Consider the following 21,887-nt stretch of genomic DNA (forward strand, 5'->3'; position numbering starts at 1 on the left):
TGTACACTATCGCTCACGGAAGAATGGACGGTGGGTAAAATTTGATAAACGTTGAATAATTGGTGCAGTTTAATGGAGGCAAATAAAACAGTGCTTTTACTAAATTCTCTAATAAAAAACAACAAACTTTTATTTACAACAGAATATGTAAACGAAAATTAAACTAGATTTTGTTCTCATCAAAAAAAACCTTTTTTATTTTTTACCTAGTGTCTATTCTTCCGTGAGGAGTAGTAAATGATACAACTGGAGTACAGGCTCAAGCAAAAAATAACTAGTTGCAGTGTTCCAGATCAATTATTAAAAAATATTTTATTGTTATAAAAGATGTTTAGTAAAGATTACAAGTTGTCTTAATTTCACTTAATTATGATTTCTAAATGACAACTTTTATTATTTTAGTTAACATTAGTAAAATGGTGGATGCGCCGGGATAATATAAGTCCCATATTGATTAATTAATTAAAAACAGTTTGCCAGAAATGTACTATCAATAAATTTTAACTAAAACTTTTATTGGTCAGTTTCGCTTAGTTTTAAAAATAAGACGGTTTTTTGACGAAAACATGCACTTTTAAAAAATTTCTTACACGAAAACTAAGACATCTACAATCCATAAGGTTGTAACATTTTTTAGTGTGTTGTATTTGCAAAGATAAAAAACTGAAGAAGTTTGTTAAAAGTTCAATAACTTAAAAAAAAAATTAAAGGAACACCCTATTTATTGTTTTTGCATTCAAAGCATTATTATATTGTCTTTCTATAATTATTTACTTTTAGGTGTTTATAATTAATAACTAAAAAGATATTTAACGTTAAACATTAAAAAAAAACTATTGTTTCAGTAGCCAAAAAGTGTTCAGTTGCACAAGAGATGGAACAAATATCACTTAAATCACATTTATGTTAAGCTCAATCCGTTTTTCTAAATTTTTACTGTAAAATAATTCGAATTTCCGTATTTATGTTGACTTTTGCAATCTCCGGATAAATCAACGAATAAATCATCCGTGATGGTATTCTATGGTTGCCATAGTATCAACAATGCTCATATATGGATAGGCATTGTTGCTACAATTAATATGGAATGTTAAATATCTTTTTATTTATCAATTCTATACATTAAAAGTAATTTAAATTTTTTAAGTTGTTTAACTTTTAACAAACTTCTTTATTTTTTACTCTTTACAAATGCAAAGTACCAAAAAAATTGTTACAGCTTTAAATTCTGTACTGTTCTTCTTCTTCTGTTCTTTGCAGATGTAAGAAAAAAATTGTTAAAAAGTGCATGTTTTCGTCAAAAAAACCGTCTTATTTCTAAAACTAAGTGAAATCGACTAATAAAAGTTTAGCGTAAAAACATTGTTTTAAAAGGCTACATCCAAAAATGCTAAGAAACATTCGGTGTTCCATTTAAAAAAAACATAAGTTTGTATCGTAACTTATTTTTGGCATATGCTAAAATGTAGATTATTTTTAATAGGTAGAGATAAATATCCCATTACAAAAAGAATCCTAGCCCTTAAAATGTGATTTTAACATGCTTTATAAAATGCGAAATTACTCCAAATTCATATTAAATTGTTAATTTAATAATTGTTAAAAAAATGCCATTAGCAAAAATCTTTCCTTGAAAGGGGTTCCGCTTACAAGAAAAAAGAATTAAATTGTGTTAACATTGGCTGACAATACAAAAACATAGGCGGCTCTAAAAAAACGATATTACCGAATTTTGGCTGTCGGAAACTTGGAGACGGTAAACTATTGTTTTAGGGTTAACTTTGATAAAATTCTTTCAAAAATAAGTTTCAATTTTAACAACATAATCTGCTGATTCAGACTAGTTAGTTAATTTTTTGTGTAGATGTCTATTTTTAGTGCTTAACAATATAATAGTAGTTTCGCTTAATTAATAAAAATATATATTCAAAAACTATTTTTTTATCTTGAGGTAATTTTACTTTCTAAATTGTCCACATTTTAAATTTAATAAAAATCCGTTAGCAAATAACAGAAATATTAGACCCGAAAGTCTTTACGTGGGACACCCTGTATAAAAAACGTAGTGTGGTTGTGTTCTGATTTTGAAATTTTTAATTAATTTACCAAACATAGGTACCTCATTATTTTACAATTTACGTTAAGTTAAGCGTCTTGAACATCAAGCATTTGAAACCGAAAATTGAGTGAAAACCAAAAGACCCTGTTTTTGCTTTAAGAACTAGTATTGTTAACAAACCGTTAAATTTAATTAATGTTAGAGTATTCGGACGTTAATCAAATACTAACAAAATTAGTTAATTATAACCACCTAATAGAGAGTTTAAAGCTCCTTGAACCTAGACAGAAAACTAATTAAATTAAGAGTTAGTGTTGCTACAATGTTGAAATGAAAAATTTTTTTGTTCTAAAAAAAGTAAAGAAAAAAATCTATATATTTGTATCAAAAATTAGATTAATTAGTGTAATAATAAACAATAAAAAAAATAGTTTCAAATAGCAAAACAAGTGGAATGAAAACAGAAGACAACAGAAATAACCTTGACCGATCATTGCCGCTCTGACATTTCACAAGAAAATGGTTTTGTTTTGTAGTAGAATAATAGATGAGATTTAAGTTATTTCATAATTTAACAGTGTTTACTTCTCCCGTTTAAGCTCCTTAATACTTAAAGGCAGAAAGCTGCACATTTAAGACTCCTTGTCCTTGAGCTAAAAATACTTCCACATAAAAGACCATCCTACAGGCCTTGAACAAAATAAAATTGCTGAAAAATCTGATTAGCATTTGCTCGGATCTCCTCCTTCGCCGAGGATTACACAACAGGCTGAGCTGAGCAGTGACATCACACGTTTCCCGGCAGATGACGTCATAGGGCGATGGCAGGACTCCCGCAGTTGCCCCGGAGCTCCCTTAACATTCCGGTTGAGTCGCGGTCTCATGTCTAATTCATACGAAGGGCCCGAAAATGCCAGCGGAATTACACTAACGCACAACTTTGGGCTTACGGGTTAAATAAACACATAAAAGTCGTTGGTACATCATCGAAGACAGACGCGACTGACGACTCAATCACCCTGGATAATGTCACTTTTCGACAAAGTTTGTAATTTATACTATCAATGTGAAAGAAGATGTTTGAGATGAAAGTCTACCGTTAAATTGAGAACAAAGATCGAAGTGGCTTCCCCAGAGAAAGCATTAAATTGTTTTTTTTTTTGTTTTGGAACCAGTGTGGTTTTATGGTTTTAATAGATTTTTTTTTATTATAACGTTACAAATGAAATTGCTTCTATACTCGTAATGCACCCTTGAGAGTTTTTATGTTTCCTATTTGCAACAATTACGTGCAGTGGCCAATACAATAAGTAAATATTGTGTTTCCAAAATTTAAAATAAAAATAACAAAACAGAAGTGAACACTGAATTGGTTTACCACAATATCGGGTCTATTTGCATGCCTAAACACTGAAACGCTCTTTATTGAAAAAAACTTTATTGAATTTTTCAAATATATTTACTACGTACACAGTTTTAAATAACATTTCTAAGTAAGATTTTTTTAGTTCAATTAAATTAGCAGTTTAAAATGTTACGTGCATCGGGATTATACATATTTTTCGTTTAATTAAATTATTTAATATTTTAATATACCTAACGGATTTTTTAATTTTATAAGCAGTAACCTCGTATTTAATCAGTTGTATTTTTATTTTTATTTATTTATGCTCTGGATTTAGAAAGGGTTTAGTAGGTATTTACGTATTATTTCAAACCACTTAATTTAAACAAAGTGCACACTTTCCCTTCTTTGACATTAAAGGTTGCACCACACAGAGCACAAACAAACGTTGCTTTTAGCAGGTACATCTTCATTTCATTGTCTAATGATGATAATTTATCAATGACGGGAGAGCTGTTTTTGTTACATTGTTACAGCAAAATGGTCTTGAATAATTAATATATTTAAGCAACGAGTAAAGACAAACACAAACATAAAATATTCATGAAAAGAAACTAAGGTTGATTATTGTCGTTGTTGATTCTTATTAATTTAGAATACAGCAACCGATACGAATTCTATCCCAACAACAAACCTTTCTACGGGTAATTAAATTTTTAAGTTTTGCGAGAATATGACATCGGAAAACGCTAAAATCTCAAGAAAGTTTACTTACGAGCACTATCGCAAAAGTACACTTTAAATATTCAGAGGAAGCGGTTTTATTATAGCGCGATTTTACACGATGTTGCTTTCATTCAACCTCAAATACATACATACACTACAAAAATTTCAGAATGCCATAAAATGACCTCGGAAAAGCCAACGCGTGATTTATTACCCCAATTTTATCAACACTGTATTTTCACGTTCAAATATCTTATTATTCTTTTTTTTGAAAGTTAAATAGAACTGGATATAATGAAAGAACTTGAACAAAGAAATAGAGATAAGGAAAAAAATCTGTGAGAGGAGTGTAATATCTTCTGTTGAGAAAATTTGGATATCAGTGGTATGAAAGAGTGACCTCGCATTTGAGTCCCGTGGAGATTAGCTCTATACTGTGGGATTGATTCGAACGCTTCGGATGAGACATCTCATGAAAGCTCTGACAGGTTATACGTTTCTGAATAGAAACGGCAAAAGAAAAATTTTCTTTTGGAAACGGGTTATTAATGAACACTGACGAAACTAAAATAAAAACACAGGTATTTATCTCCATCAAAGTGTCCAAGGTACTTTTTAAGAGGGTTCTTTAGGATTAATTTTCCTAGTCTGAAAGTTGTTAATTTGGTGTAAATTGAAAAACTCGGCGATTGTTTTGGTTGTTTAAAACACATAAAAAAATGAAAAAGTTCCTTTCAAATAATAATTTTCTTCCAGCTTTCCCTATTAAGAAAATTTTATAATGATTTGAATATCTCGGGTTGTATTTAAAGCAGTGAATCTTCAGAATAATTCAACTTTTAAAAGTAATTATCCGTACCTCAACCAGAGTAATTTCCGATCTAAGTATAAAAATTAAATTTCTTTCAGAAATAAACATCTCGACCTTTATTCTTACAATCATGACATTCAAAAATGTTTGATGAAACTTTGATGTTTCTTTTCGAATCAACATTTTATAAAAATTTTAAATTACTATTTAATTATTTTGTCCTAATAACTCATAATGATAAACAAGCTTTTGCTTTAATAGCAGAAATAATTATTTTAATTATATGGACTTTTAATAAACAGTGTAAATCTTTGACATTTTATTAAAGACTTAATACAAAGTAAGATTAAAGTTTGTGTTTGTTTATTGGAAGCATATATGATTAAAATAATTATTTCTGCTAATAAAAAAATAGTTCACTAAATGTCAAAACATTTACTTAGATAACAAGTAAATATTTTATAACAGGTCAGCAGATCCTTGAAACTCTTAAAAAGTAAATAAGATAAATACCAAAAATAACTTTTGCGTGTGGCAACATCGATTTAAATATTAAAATAAAAAATATTTTGTAGCTTTAGGATTACTACCACAAAAGCTAAAACATACAACAGTTTTAATTTATTAAAAATAGGAAAAAATATTTATTTTCCCGGCGCATCCACCATAGTTTATAAATTTAACACTTTTTTGTTTAATTTAATAAAGGGATAGTTTTTTATTTAATTTGTATTGTTGTAAACTTATTTTAAAGATGCATACAAAAATTTAACAAATACAATATCTCTAAAAAAAAAGTTAAAAATTATTGATACACTTGTAAATCTATAGTTTGTCCTTTCACTTGTGGACAATGCTACAAGCAAATTTATAAAAAAATCTTATTATTGTTTTTCTGGCAAATTCTTATTGTCTAAACAAACACCCTTTCCTCATACCATTTTATTTGTTTCATTTAGCTTCGTATTACATGCTTAATTACACCAATTTAAGAAGTATCTCTTGTGCTCCCGTTGTATGTACACAAACTTAAAATGAACAATACTATACTTAAATTTCCATTTTTGAGCAAACTTTTGTTATTTTAACCCAGTTACTCTATTTGGTTTACTCTCTGTTAGAAAGATTTATGTGATCACATATCTTCTGAGCTTTCGATTCTATTACACTTAAATCAAAAATTATTTGAAAAAATCGCCAAAGCAATGTTTTCATCTAATTAATACTACTGTGATTGAGAAAAATCCGTCAGTCTTCGAGCATTCCTCCACCCATCTGCGTTCTTGGCTTATCTAAAACGCGTGGGCCGCCGAAAAAATCGGCTTTTCCCTGTTTACTATTCGTTTAGTCGCTTTTGGCGATTTTTCGATGGTAAACAGTGCAAGCAGGTGCATCAGTTGGCCCGGAGGTGGTTGCGGATCAATACGTCGAGGAGAGGAAATCTGGTCCGACTGGCGACACAGACAGGAGACACATCGGCCCCAATTCAGCTTCGACGGTGCCGCCCCCATATCCACATCTCTCAAAACACGTGATACCAAGATAAAACCGCACAACCCCTATACTAATTAAGTCGGAAGCGAGGAAAGCAACGCGAATCGAAAATGCAACGAAAATTACTCCAAAAGTTGAAATTATGTCGGTACGGAACTCGCGACTTTAAATAAGCAATCAATGCTGCTATTTATACGAGTATAAGTTTATAAATGGAAACCCAACCTGTTACAATATCGATTGATGTACTAAGGCAACTTTCTTCATTATAAATTTAAGCTTCGAAGACCTGCTGCGAATTATTCCCTTTCTTATAAAGTTACAAAGTGACAGAAAAATGCACAACAAATTCCTTTATTATTCAGTTTCGACTGTAAACAATAGAAAAAACACTTTTAGCGCGAAGAAAAAAGTAGTATTTGCATTAATAAGCCTGTTATTAACTACCTTGCAAATATAGGAGCTTTTCTTATATCTTCAGAAACTCAATAAACTAATAATTTCAAAAACTGTCTTTATAAATAAAAGTATTAAAATCGTAACAATACATAAACATGTTAGAAAGTGAATGTAAACACTATACTATTCACTGAAGACAATAAACACCAACACGAATATCATAAAAGACATGTGTTTCCTCCTGTTTCTTTGATATGATATAAGTGTTTCCTTTCGAAAAAAGTGAATCTCGTTTCTTTTAATTGTAGGAGAAAGCACTATACATACAAAGTTTTTTGAGTATTTTTTTAGACCAATATCTAAGTTTTTGTAATTAAAATTTAAGTCATAATTAATTAATAAGTAAAAATATATTTGTTACAAATAATTTCTGTTTTCAAAAATTTTTTAAAAGTTTTAATTTAGACCTTTTAAGCAAACTTTAGTGTTTTTGTTTTTTTTTTGTTTTTACAAAAAAAAAGTTTATAAGAAAGAAGGAATATTAGTTTAATTGTAGCCAATTTGCGTTTGTACTTTTTTTACTAATTTTGAGAAAAAAGTTAATAAGTATTTCTTATAATCATTAATTGTTTATTATTTTATCATTTTTCTATAGTCGTTAAAATAGGTATAACTTAAACAATGCCCGGCTCTTACGTGGTCACCAATAAAAAGCATAAGGCAGCATAAGTCAGACTGCAACACTTTTTAAAATGTCACGTTAAAATTTCGTTGAAATTAATGTTTAAACCCAAATTCGGTGTTTTTTACCCTATTCAAAGTAAGTACATACGTCATAATAGAACAATGTAAAACATGCCTTATAATTTATAGAAGCTGACTTTGTTACATGAAATGAAGGAAAACATTGCTCAGTGTAATTTTGCTCTGATACGATTGTTCTGCTAGTTGCTAACAATCAAAATAGGCGAAGCATTCGTCTTCTTATTATATTTTATGGACTATAGTTACTATGTTTTCGTGTAATTTCTAACAATTGCTACACTCTTTTTAATTCTATTACAGATTGCTACAAGAGTTCATCAAATACTATACACAATATAATATAATTGTATTTTTAAAATAAACCAAACGTTGAAATGATTTAAAAATTATACAAAATGTATCAGAACTCTTGCCACAGAAAAAAATTCAAGTGGGATAAGATGCCAAAAACATAAAAAAATATTAAAAAATAATGATACTGATGATCTTGTATGTATATGTTTTTTTTAGAATTATTTAGTAAAGGTCCAAAGATTTTCCTAATAAAAGCGACAAATAACTTTAAACAGAGTTACAATTTAGGATACAGCTTCTTTGTTTCCTCTTCTAATAGCCTGTAGCAAAAAAACTTGGAAAACTTTTTTTCAACAAAAATAAAGATATGAAAGTGCAAAATTTAAACTCTCATTACTTCGAAATATTTATAGATAGAATTTTTTAACATTTTTCCGATATTCCTGGTATCTTACCTTACATGATATTTTTCTCTGGTGCTTGAGTTCTGGCGCACCTCTATATGTAATAAAAATTTGACACGTAAACAAGAAAAAGTCATAAAAAATAGAAATAAAAAAGTTTAAATAGAAAACAATAGCAGGTTTTTCATGAGTACCTACTTTTAAAACTGCTAAAAAAATTACTCTCATATGTTTTGTGACGATTAAAAAAGTTTTTAAAAGTCATGAGATATGATCTCTCAGAAGAAGATTCGATGTCTGTGTAACTCAGTCTTGAATAAAATCGATTTGTGATTCCGGAGCCACTCAAATATCAGAGGAGCGTAACTAATCTTCAAATTTCTACAACTTTCTATAAGTAAAACATTTATCAAAACTCTGAAGTTGGAAAATTTTAGTAAAACAAACAGTTTATTATTCGTGATCTAATTTTGCTAAAATCGCTTCGTTATTTGTACATATACGTACAAAATGTTAAAAAAACAATATTATAGTGGTAAATTCAGATTTCTCACGGATATGGCAAGGTGTTGCGCAGAAAATTGCCTCGTTTCGTTTAATTACTGCGATATGAAAGTAAAAGAAATTTTTTATTTTACGTTAGCGGTGGGGAAAGAAAGTGCAGCCGATATAAGGAGTTATAAAGCAATTTATTTTCGATTTGCTTTTCCCCTTGCAATATTTTAGAGCCTACGCAGAAGCATAGAAAATCATTTCTGATGCTTGTTACGTACCGGAAAAAATCTATTAACTTTTTTGGTGACAAAAATAAATCTGGGTTATACTACGTGATGTATCTGACAAAAAATCTACACAACCACAATACTCAATAACGCGTTCAATTAAATCTTATGTTGAATTTTCGATTCGGTTGTAACATTTAACTCAGCTTAAACGACAATGGATTTGGATCGACTGTCTCGTTTAATCCTTGTGTAATATGAGAGGAGGCGGACATGTTGTATAAAATTCCCCCATAAAATGTCAATGCTGCCAATAAACAAGGCTAATGCTGAATTACCAGCGCAATTGAACGAGCGTTGAACTGCACTCATGACTATTGCCCAACTTTGCACTCAAGGCCCAACATGGCGTGTAAATGTGACCAGATTCGGCCTTTGATCAGACAAGAGTGTGTTGTGTTTAAATCGTCGTTACAGGAATTTTGATAGCGAGGAAAAGTTTCGCTGTAAAATGATTTAGTGGGACATAAAAAAGTTTATGTGTATCCAAGCGTTAGTGGCGAATATAGCCCCAACCACCGGGAACCAATAAAAAAGGTAGCTCTTGTATTCGTGGGAAATTTATATAAATTACTAATCACTCTTTCGTTTCAAATATAGAATAATCGTCCTGTCGTCTTCTCTCTCATATAATTGATAGTGTCAGTCGATAAAGACCCTATTTGACGTCATACACTCAGATTTCTATTTTAAAACAGAAGTGAATTAATCACGATTTGGAACATATTCAATGAATTTGCTCAAATCAACAAGTTCATTAACTGTATATGCCTACTTCCTAATTGCCGGTTATGTTACTTCCATCACGATCCGATCAACATCATGAATAACACACTCCCACGCTTGATACCTTCTTACGTCGAGTAAAACACGGATTTTATGCAAATTTTATGCAAACGCGACGAATCTCTGCCTTTAATGTTTACAAGCAACAATTTGCAATTAGGTAAGATTTTGATATTTGCCTTAGACGGCAAAGTTAGTTCTCTCGACATGTTAGTTTACATAAATTGGAGCAATTTACCTTTGATATTTGTACAAAAAATTATAACAAATTATATATACAGGGCTTTAATTTCAAAAGGATCCAGTCTCAATAACTTTTCAAGCAAAAACAGGTCGATTAGGATCTTGAGGGGCAAGTTGAAAACCAACATTAGTTACATTTTAAGTTTCATCCCCTAGTCGCTAGCCACCCCTACTTTAAAATTTTAAATAGCACCCCCTACTTTTTGAAACATTTTCAGAATGGGAATAAATGAGCATATGTAACTATCAAAGAAAAAAAAATTGTCAATTCGTTTTTTAGTTAAGGGTAATTTTTGAAATTTTTAGTCCTAGTAGCCTTTGATTCAACTCAATTTAATTTAAATAAAAGTAATTTTTTAATTAACTGAACTGTCAAATGGTACATTTTCGCTGAATTATTGACACCACCGCCTTCTTAATAAAATGTATTAGATGACACATAATCAAAATCAAAGTTAAAGGCTACTAGGACTGATGGAAATTTCTAAAATAAAACTACCCCTAACTCAAAAACGAATCGCCAAAATATTTTTTTCATTTATGATTAGATAAGCTTTTTTCCACCCCTTCCAAAAATGTTTCTAAAAGTTGGAGGGGCTCTTTAAAATTTTAAAGTAAGGGTGGTTAGTGACTAGGGGATGAAACTTAAAACGTATTTGATGTTGGTTTTAAACTCTCCCATCGCAACTCAAATCAACATATTTTTTATTTAAATTAAATTGAGTTCAATCAAAGGCTACTAGGACTAAAAATTTCAAAAATTAAACCACCCCTAACTAAAAAACAAGTCGACAAAAAAAAATTTCTTTGAGATTTAAAGACGCTGATTTTTTCTCTTTCGGAAAATGTTCTAAAAAGTAGGGGGTGCCATTTAAAATTTTAAAGTGGAATTTATAATGTAACTAATGTTGGTTTTCAAGTTCCCCCTCGGGATACTAATCGACCTGTTTTTGCTTGAAAATACATTTACTCAATGTCAAAAGTTATTGAGACTGGATCCTTTTGAAACGAAAGCCCTGTATATTATAACGTTCAGGGAGACCTAGATCCGTTTAATCTACAAGAACAATGTAAAATTCTACTGCACAAAGAGTTTACTAATGATGTCAATTGTGTTCTATCGGAACAATAATTTAGAATAAGTCACCGATATTTTACGAAGGTTTTACTTTATTTTGCTCAATTCTTTTAATTTTTTATTTTTATTTCAAAAGTATCTTTACTACAAATTTGTTTAATGTTTATACACAGTAAATTATACTTATAAAGAAAATTTTGAAAGAGTCTACGCTTTTAAGCAATTTAAATTGAATAAAATAGATTTCATTCTCTTTAAATAGCTTTTGTCTGTCTCTTCCCTTTTATGATTTTGTTATCACTAAACAAAAATATTTCAAAAACAACACTGGAATCTATCAAATAACGTTATACTAAAAATTTCACAAATCCATTTTTTTTTGTAAAGTAAAAATTACTAGGTATATTTTCGTCCTGAATCATAATTCAAAAATCATAGCCAAATAGCTTAGAAACCTGAAATTTTACCATTAAATACTGCAAAATGAAAAATGTCTTTTCCTCAGCGACTCAAAAACAAAAAAAATACATGAACCTAATTTCAGATTGTTTTAATAATCCGAAACAGAAATATTTTTCGCATTTTATAACAAATACATTTTAAAAATATCTGAAGGTCTATTGTACAGCAATTGATGTCTTAGTGTTAACATTAAGAACATTTACAAAGATTGAGTGCATTGTTGAGTAGTGTAACCGTTAAGTAAATGAAATACCAGGGCATTTAACTCTCTCTCATTCCAATTTTACACTGTCATATAATCGCCTATTGTGCAAAATTTAATAAGGAATCTAACTTTTCGTACATAAAATTAACAATGAAGTAATTTCTTGATCTTTGGTTTTTAAACATCGTTTATAAAAGACAAAAAATTCTTTAAAAGTCTTTATGGCATTACCATAAAACCAGTTTTTATTTATTTTAGAAATATCTTTATTATTCCAATTTCGAAAGTCTTGAATCTTCCTTACCAACTAATCAGGATTTTGATTAAACCATTCATGAAACATGAAAATCTCATTTAGTGTAGGTGTAAGAGAATGAATACTGCAAGTGCCTTCATAAATTATAGTACCTGTTGGTTTAAGAGAATTAGTTTAACATAGCTGTAATAGTAATATCTACTAATTTTTCAACTTGAAAAATTGAATTCACAATTGCAATTTCGTTGGCGTATTTCCTAAAGCATTTTAAACTTTCTCATTATAAGAAAAGTTCCTACAAGTTTGAACTTTATTAATTAATTGCTTTAATAAATGTCGAGATTTGATTTCTTCAATTTTGTGTAAATACAAAATAAATTTGAGTAATTTTACATTTCCGGACACTAAGTACGGCAGCTTTGTACAGCATTTACATTTTAAATTGTCGGCAAAATTGAAATAATTATCGCACAACCTGGAAAATTTCCATTCGGAATAAAACAAATTGATGGTAATTAATGAAAAAACTTCATTTTTCATGTATATTTTATTTTCTATCATAATATTTCAAGCCTTCGATACAACCATTAAAAGCTTTAGCGAGTATTTATAAATAGATTCGGAATGAAGCTTTCTATATCACTCATGGGAATATAAAGAGGCGTCAAGCTGTTCGAGGTTGAAAGAAAATATTTCTTCCGTAACACTTTCTTACGTAAATAAGCAAGTAATGAGTTGTCGATATTCATACATCACTGATTCAATAGCATAATAGCATTTTAGACAAAAGTTCAATTAAAAAAATTCAAATAATGTGTAGTCCAACGTTCACTCTTGTCATTAGTATTTAATGTAATAGAGCTTAAATGTCAGAATCATATTGTACTATTACACAGTAACTCGATGACAATAATATCAATTTCTCTCTAATGAAGAGATGCATTCTGTTGTAATAACGCGACAAAGCTTTAATGAATTAAATTGTTTAAATAACGTCTTTGTTACACTCTGTTCCAGCTCTTTCCAGCTCTCAAATGTTTTCTCCATCAAATTACGTTGTTTTAGCTTAGACAAAAAAAGCAAAAGCAAATTACTATTTAATTATTTAATCTCTCCGAGCTTTTGAAAAACAAACATATTGTTGCTTGATTAAATGTATAAGCTTTTTAATAGAAAACGTATAATTAAATCTCCTCTTTGATACTCCTAATTAAATTTTTATCAACTAGAAATAGGTTGAAGTCCTATAAAATACTGCGCGTTACTGTCAAAAGGTCAGTTTTAATATAAAAAAAAATAAAAGCGTTATTGAAATCTTAAAAAGTAGTTTTAGTAAATTTAATCGAAAAGTGAAAATAATATTGGATGGCGTTAAATTGAAAGAATTTATAGGGTTTCTGATGTGAATAATATAATTATTTTCTGACAAATTTCAATTTTTCTGCCTAATAAATTTCATGTAAAGTGTCAAAAACTAATTAATTTTTGTTTCAATTTGTTAGTTGAGATTCGTTTTTCACTTGTGTGAATCAAGTGGCGAAAAGGGCATTGTTATATGGAATTTATGATTGAGTCAGGAGAGAGCTTAATTTCCGAAACGAACCAAACTAACCGCGAGACAGACGCATAAAAACCTCTAAGGTATATCACTCTCGGGGGAATATATCCATTTGCATATGATTTCTCAATGGAGAAGCTCTCTTACATCACAAGGGTTGTTTACCTTCCGTTGCGAGTTTTGTTTTATGCTCCATTAAATGACGAAAAGGCCACCTGTAAACTTAAAAAAATCTTTCCATTTTTAATACTCGCATGGCTAGATTGTTAATCTGCACGAAGAAACCCACCTTTCAATTAAGTTTTTTTCTCCAGGGAAAAACTGCTCTTTAACGCGGATCTATGCGATTTGCGGTAATCCGTTGCTCAACGATGAGATTTCCGCTTAGGTTTGGACTAATTCACCGATTCTTGCGAAAATTTCATAAATGATTATTAGAATAGAGAACTAGCGCATAATTTCGGTCTTACATCCGAATATTATTGAATTTATGCAAATGGTGCTGTCAAGTGTGGCATTATTGCGTTCAACGCGACGCTGTTTGATACCAAACACAATAATTACACCATAAATCTCGACGAGAGATAATAAGATGACAAGTTAACCAAAATCAAGTTATGAGATACTATTGGCTAGAAGATGTGTGTTGGAAGCATAAGGAAATTTAATCAAAATTTTCTGACGTACAAACGCTTTCTCTTGATTATGTGAAAAAATTAAGCGGAATAGAGCGGAAATTTCTTAAAAATGCTGTCAGGACCAATATTACACAAAACACACAAATGCCTTTAAAAGTAAACCCTAAAGAGGCGTAGTAAAAATTGAAGCATTGATTAGAGATGCAGGGTCTTTCACACAACTTTAGGAGGCTTGAGCCTAACGCAAATATACAAAATTCACAAAACACTAGATACAAAAAAATACACATTTAATTATTTAATTTTTGGAAACTCATGACTACGGAGAACTATATACTAGGAGACGAAACGAGATACAAAATTGCTCGATTTTTTGGCGGAGTAAAAATGAGGGCGCTTAAAGCGTTAATTAATTTAAATTTAACCAGTTTACTAATAGCTTGAAAAAAATGCAAAAATGTTGAGCTTTACATTCTTAATAAGCTGTAAAAAACGAACGACTAAATTTTTCAAGAGAAATATGAGAAAAAAAAAATTTAATTCAAAATCTGTGTTTCGTGTCATGTTTTTCAAAATGCTGTGAATACGGTTGAAGATACAAGAAAAATGTAAGAAAAAAAGTTGTAGAGAATAAAATTTTCTAGTAAAAAGTCTGCGAGACCATACCTCTATCTTTAATGGTTTAGGCCTCAAAGACGTTCAAAGCCGGTCAAGCGACGGTTTCATTTAATTTTTACTGGTGATTCTGTGCCAGAGGAACACTTTAGAGTAATTTAAACCTAAACTGTTGAAGATAGGAATATTGTGTCGAGGACTTTTTTGTAGCAAATTTTATTCTCTAGAATTTTATTTGTTATACTTTTTTTGTATCTTTAACCATATTCGCAGCGTTGTCAAAAATATTAGGCGGAACGCAAACTGATAATTGTTTGTAATTTATTTTTAATATTGTTTTCGATATTTTTGAGAACGCTGCGAATACGGTTAAAGATACAAAAAAGCGTAGGAAACAAAGTTTTAAAGAATTAAATTTCCTAGAAAAGAGTCTGCCAGACCATATCTCTATCTTCAGCCGTTTAGGTTTAAATTAATTTTCTGTCTCTTGACCACCGGTAAAAATGACACGTATTCGTCACTTGAGCGTCTTTGAACGTCTGTAGGACCATTGAAGGTAGAAAAATCTCTCGCGGACTTTTTTCTTGTAAATTTTATTCTCTACAACTTTTTTTTGTACCTTTAAACGTATTTGCAGCATTTTCAAAAATATAAGACGGTGCAAAAAATTGCTAAATGTTTGAAATTTTTTTAAATATAGTTTTCAATATACATTTTGCATTACCTTTATCTCTTATTATTGAGAATTTAATGCTCTATCAGTCTACATTTTTTTATTTGCGTTTTGCTCACCGTTATGTAAATACAGTCATTTTTTTATTCCATTGCTCTTAAAACTTAAACAGGAAAGGAACAACTGCGCTATGTGGCCACCCTCACGGAACTATCGAGAACGGGGACGTTTTGTTTTCATCGTGTCGTATCCTAGTCTTTATGTATCCGTACTCATGACCATAGCTCATAACAGTAATTGTCCAATTAATCACTGTTTCATTAATAGTCATAAACTGCAATTTTTCAGAAACAATTATCATTTGTTCTATCAAGAGACGGCATGAATATGATTCTAGTTTATCTATCTTAATCACTAACTAACTAAAAATGCTACAATTTTTCCAAATTTGTAATCGAGTTCGTGTCGGAATATGTATTATCGATTGCATCTTACTGCTGGCCTCGTAAAATTATGTGAAACCACCTGTATATTACCTATTAAGAAAGCAAAATTTAAAAAAATCCTCATAACAGAATGTGAACAAATTAATGGATATTACAAGAATTAAGAAATGACACTGGCAATATAAAACTTAATCTAAATACAGATTTAGCAAAAATAGCAACCACTCTTCTTTTGCGTCAATAACGAACTAAATATAGGGTGTCCGGAAAGTCGCGCATCTCGTTGAAAGGGAGTCATTGGGTAGTCCCCCGAGTACTGAAAAAATGTTTATAAAATACTATCTGTCAAAAAAATTTGACATTTGACATTTTTTTTATGTCTAGCTAATGATACTGGTGATCTTGTATATGTTTTTTTATAAATATTTAGTACATGTACAAAAATTTTGCAAATAAAAGCCACAAATGACACTAAACAAAGTTACAATTTAGGATACAGCTTCCTTGTTTCCTCTTCTAATAGCCTGTACTTACTTGAAAAATTTGGAAAATTATTTTTCCAACAGAAATAAATAGAGTCAAAGTGTAAAATTTAAACTCGCATTACTCTTAAATTTTTATAGATAGATTTTTTTAAACATTTTTCATGTTGTCTAGGGCACCGCCCGATGATACAGTGTCACGGAGGTGCGCGACTTTCCGGATATCCTGTATGTTACAACAAAAAACAAATTGAATTAAGTATTGAATTATTTTTTATACAAAAAGCAATTATAAAGCCACTGATACGTCGCCGAAAACTTTATTCGAGGGACTTAAGTTAAATATCCAAAGGGACAGATTTTCTTCTAATTTCTCTCTTGGCAATTACGTCAAAGTTTATAATAATACTTTTGTAAAGAGGGATATTTAAAGCATTTTTATAACTTTTCATTTAAATTTCATTTGAAGTCGAAAGAATTTGAATAAATAATTTTTGATGGTATTTAAAAAGTTTCATCTCGATTCACATTCTTCTCAAAGTTCCTAATTCGGATATTTGTAAGTCCTAAACGTTTTTCTACACCGACACGACACATTATAATACCGTGAAAAACCGGAAGCGTCTTGAATTATTCATAATCCTCGAGCTTTTTCCCTTACATAAAATGCTTTTTCTCAAAGGTATTGTATTATAGGTTGGTGTACGTGGTTAATATGTGGTCTAAAGTGTATTAAACTGCGACCCAACCTGTGATAGTCGATAGCGTGTGTGGTAATGAATTCGCAGCCAATGAAGCTATTTCCGGGAATTAGTCGCTATTCTCCGTGGGCAAGCGTGCACTGTCCACCCAACTATCTAGAGACATCACTCGAACTGGAGCAAAACTGTTAAAGAATTAAACCGGAAAACAGTAAATAAATACAGCAAAAAACGCATTTAACAATCTTCAGCTCTGAAACTTTCTGAAAACCTAGTCCACGAGTTTTGTTTAAAATCACTAAAAATAGTAATTAGAGAAAAAAGTGCAAAAACTCTTGTTCATCCGATTAAGGAGCTTGCATAAAAAAGAAAAGGCGGTAATAAAGCGCGATTAGTGCGCCAATATTGACATGTTTGTCGCGGATGTTTGTGTAAAGTAATGACGTGAAGCGCTGCGACGCTGGTATCGGCATCGCCAATAATTAAGAGGTTGAAGAGAACGCCAGGGAAATAAACGCACCGGCTTCCAGAAAACAATGTATTAAGAGCGAAACAAATCGCCGTTTTATCTCCAATATTGGTCTAAATCGCGACCGGTAATTTACGTGGCCGGAAATCCGATTGAGGACCGGAAGTACTTAACTGAAAATCGATCGTGTCTTCGTCATTTGTTTCGTTTAAAGTTGCGATTCGCAAATAAATTTCTTCGCTGATAAAGTTCATTGGCCATTAAGGAGCAGATCGATGCTATCTACATGTTTGTGTCAAAAACAAGGTATCAGAGCGGCCCCTTGGACCTTCCCGCAACCCCTGCGACATCCGCCGCCGAGACAAAATATTTCTAGAGTTTGGCCCAAGTTTCCCCTTTACACACACATTTATCAGCTATATTTAGAGAGACCTTTCTCGGTGACATTAGGTTATCGAGATGCGACGTGGTCATACATCTGGGACCACCCTCATATCGCCTTAATTAATTTCTCCTACTCGGCATCTTCGACCGCAAAGAATTAGCAATTTATAGAAAAGTCACATGGCATAACCACAGGTGGAAAATTCGTTTCGAGAATTTTCCCTTTCTGCATTTAAGTTTTCAATATGAAGATACTTTCAGCGGTTTCGGATTTATAGGCAAATGGAAACTTTCACCCCAAAGAATCAAATATTCTAAAGAATATGAATTTTATCATACACGATGATGCATTGTCTGATTTACTTTTACTATTTTTGGTTCGGATTGCAAGTTGCAGAAAATTTTTCTTTACTTTGGTAAAGCGGGGATAAATTTTCGAAACACTTTTAAACAGACATGTCATATTACAGCGGCTACGATACAATCTATTGTGTTGTTTTGAAGCAAAAGAAAACAAACATACGTCCCATTTTACTTTATAATACGGGAGGAATATAGAGAAACGAAATTGAATATCCCTTTTATATTAAAAAGTCTTGCAAGTGAATTTAAGCGATGACGCTGACGTGGTTAAAACAAGTGGCAATTTCCTGTGATCTTGAGAATGATCACACTTCTCAGCAAGTAATAACAGAATAATGGAAAACTTTATAATAGCAGGGAAATTGATAATTAGAAGTTTTCGGGAAAAGCCCCAGACTTTGATAACAGGAAACGATCCTCACTCGAACGAAAAATATTGCTTTAATATTTGGTAGAAGACTTTTGATGTCGAGTGTTTTGATTGTTGGTATGTAATTTAAAATCAATTTAATTTAATAATGTCAATGAAAATTAAATTTCACTTTGCAATTTTCATTTTAGTAACATCTTCAGGGAATCGTTTCAGCAGGAAAGAAATAAGATACCAAATTCACAGACAGTGATAAATACCTTCGCAGATGTTCAAAATTCATGAACGCTTCCACTCATATTAAAATGGTTAAACTTGTACTTGTACCAAATACAATTTTGTAGACAACTCAATTAATTCATCAATTTTTCAGTAATAATTAATTTCTCGCTATTGATTTAAAAATCGAATCATTTGTTATTATTAATAAATTTCATTCAATAAATTCTGATATAAACTACTTTGTTTTAATTACATTTCCATTGATATAAAACTTTGAAATAAAAGACGTTTCTCTTGTGAGCTGACGAAAGAATATAACATAAATAACGAGAAATGATTGTATTTTTGAATGCAAATAAGAACATTTGTAAGAATTACCCCATTTCTTTTTTTGAATAAAAGTTCCAACCTTATAAAAACGGTGTATTTTTTATTTATGCTTTTTCTTATTGCAAGTTTGTTTAATATTTAACATGTTTTTAAAGCATAGTACACTAGAAACGCTTTTACTCATTTAGTCTTTAACTGAAAGCTTTCGTTTTCTGAGTAATTGGTGTTACTAACGAACCAGATTTTGCTTTTACGAAACGAGAAAATTGAACTGTATCATCTTTCCGGTCTTTAATGAGATGCCCTTTACTACTCTACTGTTAGTCGAGTTTTAATCATCTCCAATTAAAATAAAGAGCAACTTCGACTAATATTCTTTGAGTGATAATAATAATAGCCTACACGCGTCAGGTGTTTTAAACTAGGCGAAAGCTCTAACAATTTAGTTTTAAATTTAACATAAATAATTTTAGTTATTAACAAAAACTTAGACGCTGTTAATTTGTTATTCATACGTATAAACTCAGTAAAATTTTAAAAAATTGAAGTTTTACGATGTACTATTTTTGAACTCAAGCGGTACGAGATTTAGAATAAAAAACAACATTTTTTTGATATATTTTTGAATCACCCTCTACATTTATTCATTAATTAAAATTAAATACATTCTAAGCTATTTATTTTTATAAAATACGTAGCCCTTCAACAAAACTCATTAAATTTACAAGTTCAGAATTTTTACAAGTCTAGTGCAAATATTAGGAAATTATTTAATAACATTACAAAAGAATATACTACTGGTTTGATATTTTTCTCGTTACACACACAATTTATAACAATATAAAATTAATATATAATGATTTGAAAATTGCCAAATTTCTTTCAAATTTTTTATGTTTTCCTTATTTTACTCGTCTTACTTTGGAAAACAATTTGGTTGTTTTTTTATTCTTTTTTTAATTTCAGTAAGCATAACAAGTGTCCAATTTAGTTCTCACTGTAGTAGGTATTTTATTATTGTATGAGTTTTAAATGTCAAATTTTTAAATAGAAACGTTATTTCGTTAGTTATTTTTTAGTTTGTCTAAACAACTCAAACCAATAGTCTTTTACGAGTAGGTTAGAAACTACAAATGACATTAAAAATAACACTAAATAATTAGTATAAATTCTAAATTACTAAATTTTATATATACGTTATATTTATTTACCAAATAATTTTATGAATAATGTAGGTAGGTATTGCTCAAAAAAAAATTAACGCACTGAAAATAGTATTTTCATTAAATTCCTCTTATTCTGTTCCAATTTCTGATTTCTGATTCTGACATTTGAGTACATTGTAATGTTCTTATCAAGACTTATACGTCTACTATTAATTTCAAACCACTTTTTAAACAAAATCCTTGAATTTTGTACAAAGTGATCAAAAATGACTGCTGAAGTTGGGCATTCTAAATTTTAGTTTTAAATAATACCACCTCCGCTTATTGACATCTTGACACTTAAAACTGCATTCAAATTATCTTGATATATCACTTTTTTGTCAACTAAAATCATATAAAGAGAAAAAAGCGAAAATTCTTTTAATTCTTTTGCGATACTTGATTACTTTGTATAATAAATTTAATAAAATGTAAAATGTTGGGTTGTCTTTGACGAAGAGTACATTTATTTCCACTTTGTTGTTAAATTTAGATGAAAGTGGAAGTAAAAAGCAAAAACGTGTATTTAATTTATTGTTCCTAGATAAAAAAAACTATCAAACTATATTTTACAATTTTTTTGGCAATATTCAGTTTAATTTGTTCTTTTATTATTGCACATTACAGTATATTATTGTTCTGCGGCAGAAATGCTGTTAATTAAGATGACAACGGATAAGTAAAATTAGAAACACGTCTATTGAGTTTCCCTTTTAATTTAATGATTACTGTTGCTGCTAAATGAAGTAAAATTTTAATTAGGTTCACAATCAGGTCTGAGTTATCAGCAGAAAGTGTGTAAAGAATATAATTTAAATGTTTGTATGCAATGCGACGGTCGCAAGACGGTAATCGTCGTCCAGTGAAGTGATTGTCATGCATGTGTTTCTTACCGATTTGGGGCACGTCGTACTGGCGTGAGCCTCTGGGTGAGCGCAGCATGAGTTGCGAGTTGACTGCGACAAGCTGTGGCAAATGTTGTGTCATGTCAACAGTGGCAGGATTCTGTCCAATAGCTTGCTGGTCCCTTTTCTGCCAGACGTTGGGCCTTCTAAAAGAGTCCCGCTCCAGGTGCAGCGGCTGCGGAGTGGCCACCACGCACACCCAGAACGCGGCCGCTACCACGGCCCACATAGCCGCATACACTCTCACGCCTTCAGGTTATCATCGCGTCGAACCATCAGTTGACCAGAGCTGCGAGCCACTTGTTGACGCGCGTCCAATTCGCGAAAGACTCCTCGACCGAGTGGACGTCCTCTTCGCAGAAAGTTGGCTGCTGCTGAGGGCTGGGATGGCGGCTCGCGACTGCCGGGACGACGGCC

The 21,887-nt window shown here is 30.8% G+C and overlaps 1 protein-coding gene across 1 annotated transcript in view; it reads right to left on the reverse strand.

Moving 5' to 3' along the window:
- The window catches only part of LOC123007025, a 47,745-nt gene extending 25,884 nt beyond the window's left edge, over nt 1–21,861 (reverse strand). The window contains exon 1 of the mRNA XM_044402030.1: nt 21,459–21,861. Within this exon, the coding sequence (XP_044257965.1) occupies nt 21,459–21,699 (241 nt within the window). The 5' untranslated portion in view covers nt 21,700–21,861. The remainder of the gene's footprint in view (nt 1–21,458) is intronic.
- Between the last annotated feature and the right edge of the window lie 26 nt (nt 21,862–21,887).

This window comes from Tribolium madens, unplaced genomic scaffold, assembly GCF_015345945.1.
Source record: "Tribolium madens isolate multiple individuals breed KSU strain unplaced genomic scaffold, Tmad_KSU_1.1 Scaffold_3;HRSCAF=73;Tcas5.2_LG2, whole genome shotgun sequence".
Lineage (NCBI taxonomy): Eukaryota > Metazoa > Arthropoda > Insecta > Coleoptera > Tenebrionidae > Tribolium > Tribolium madens.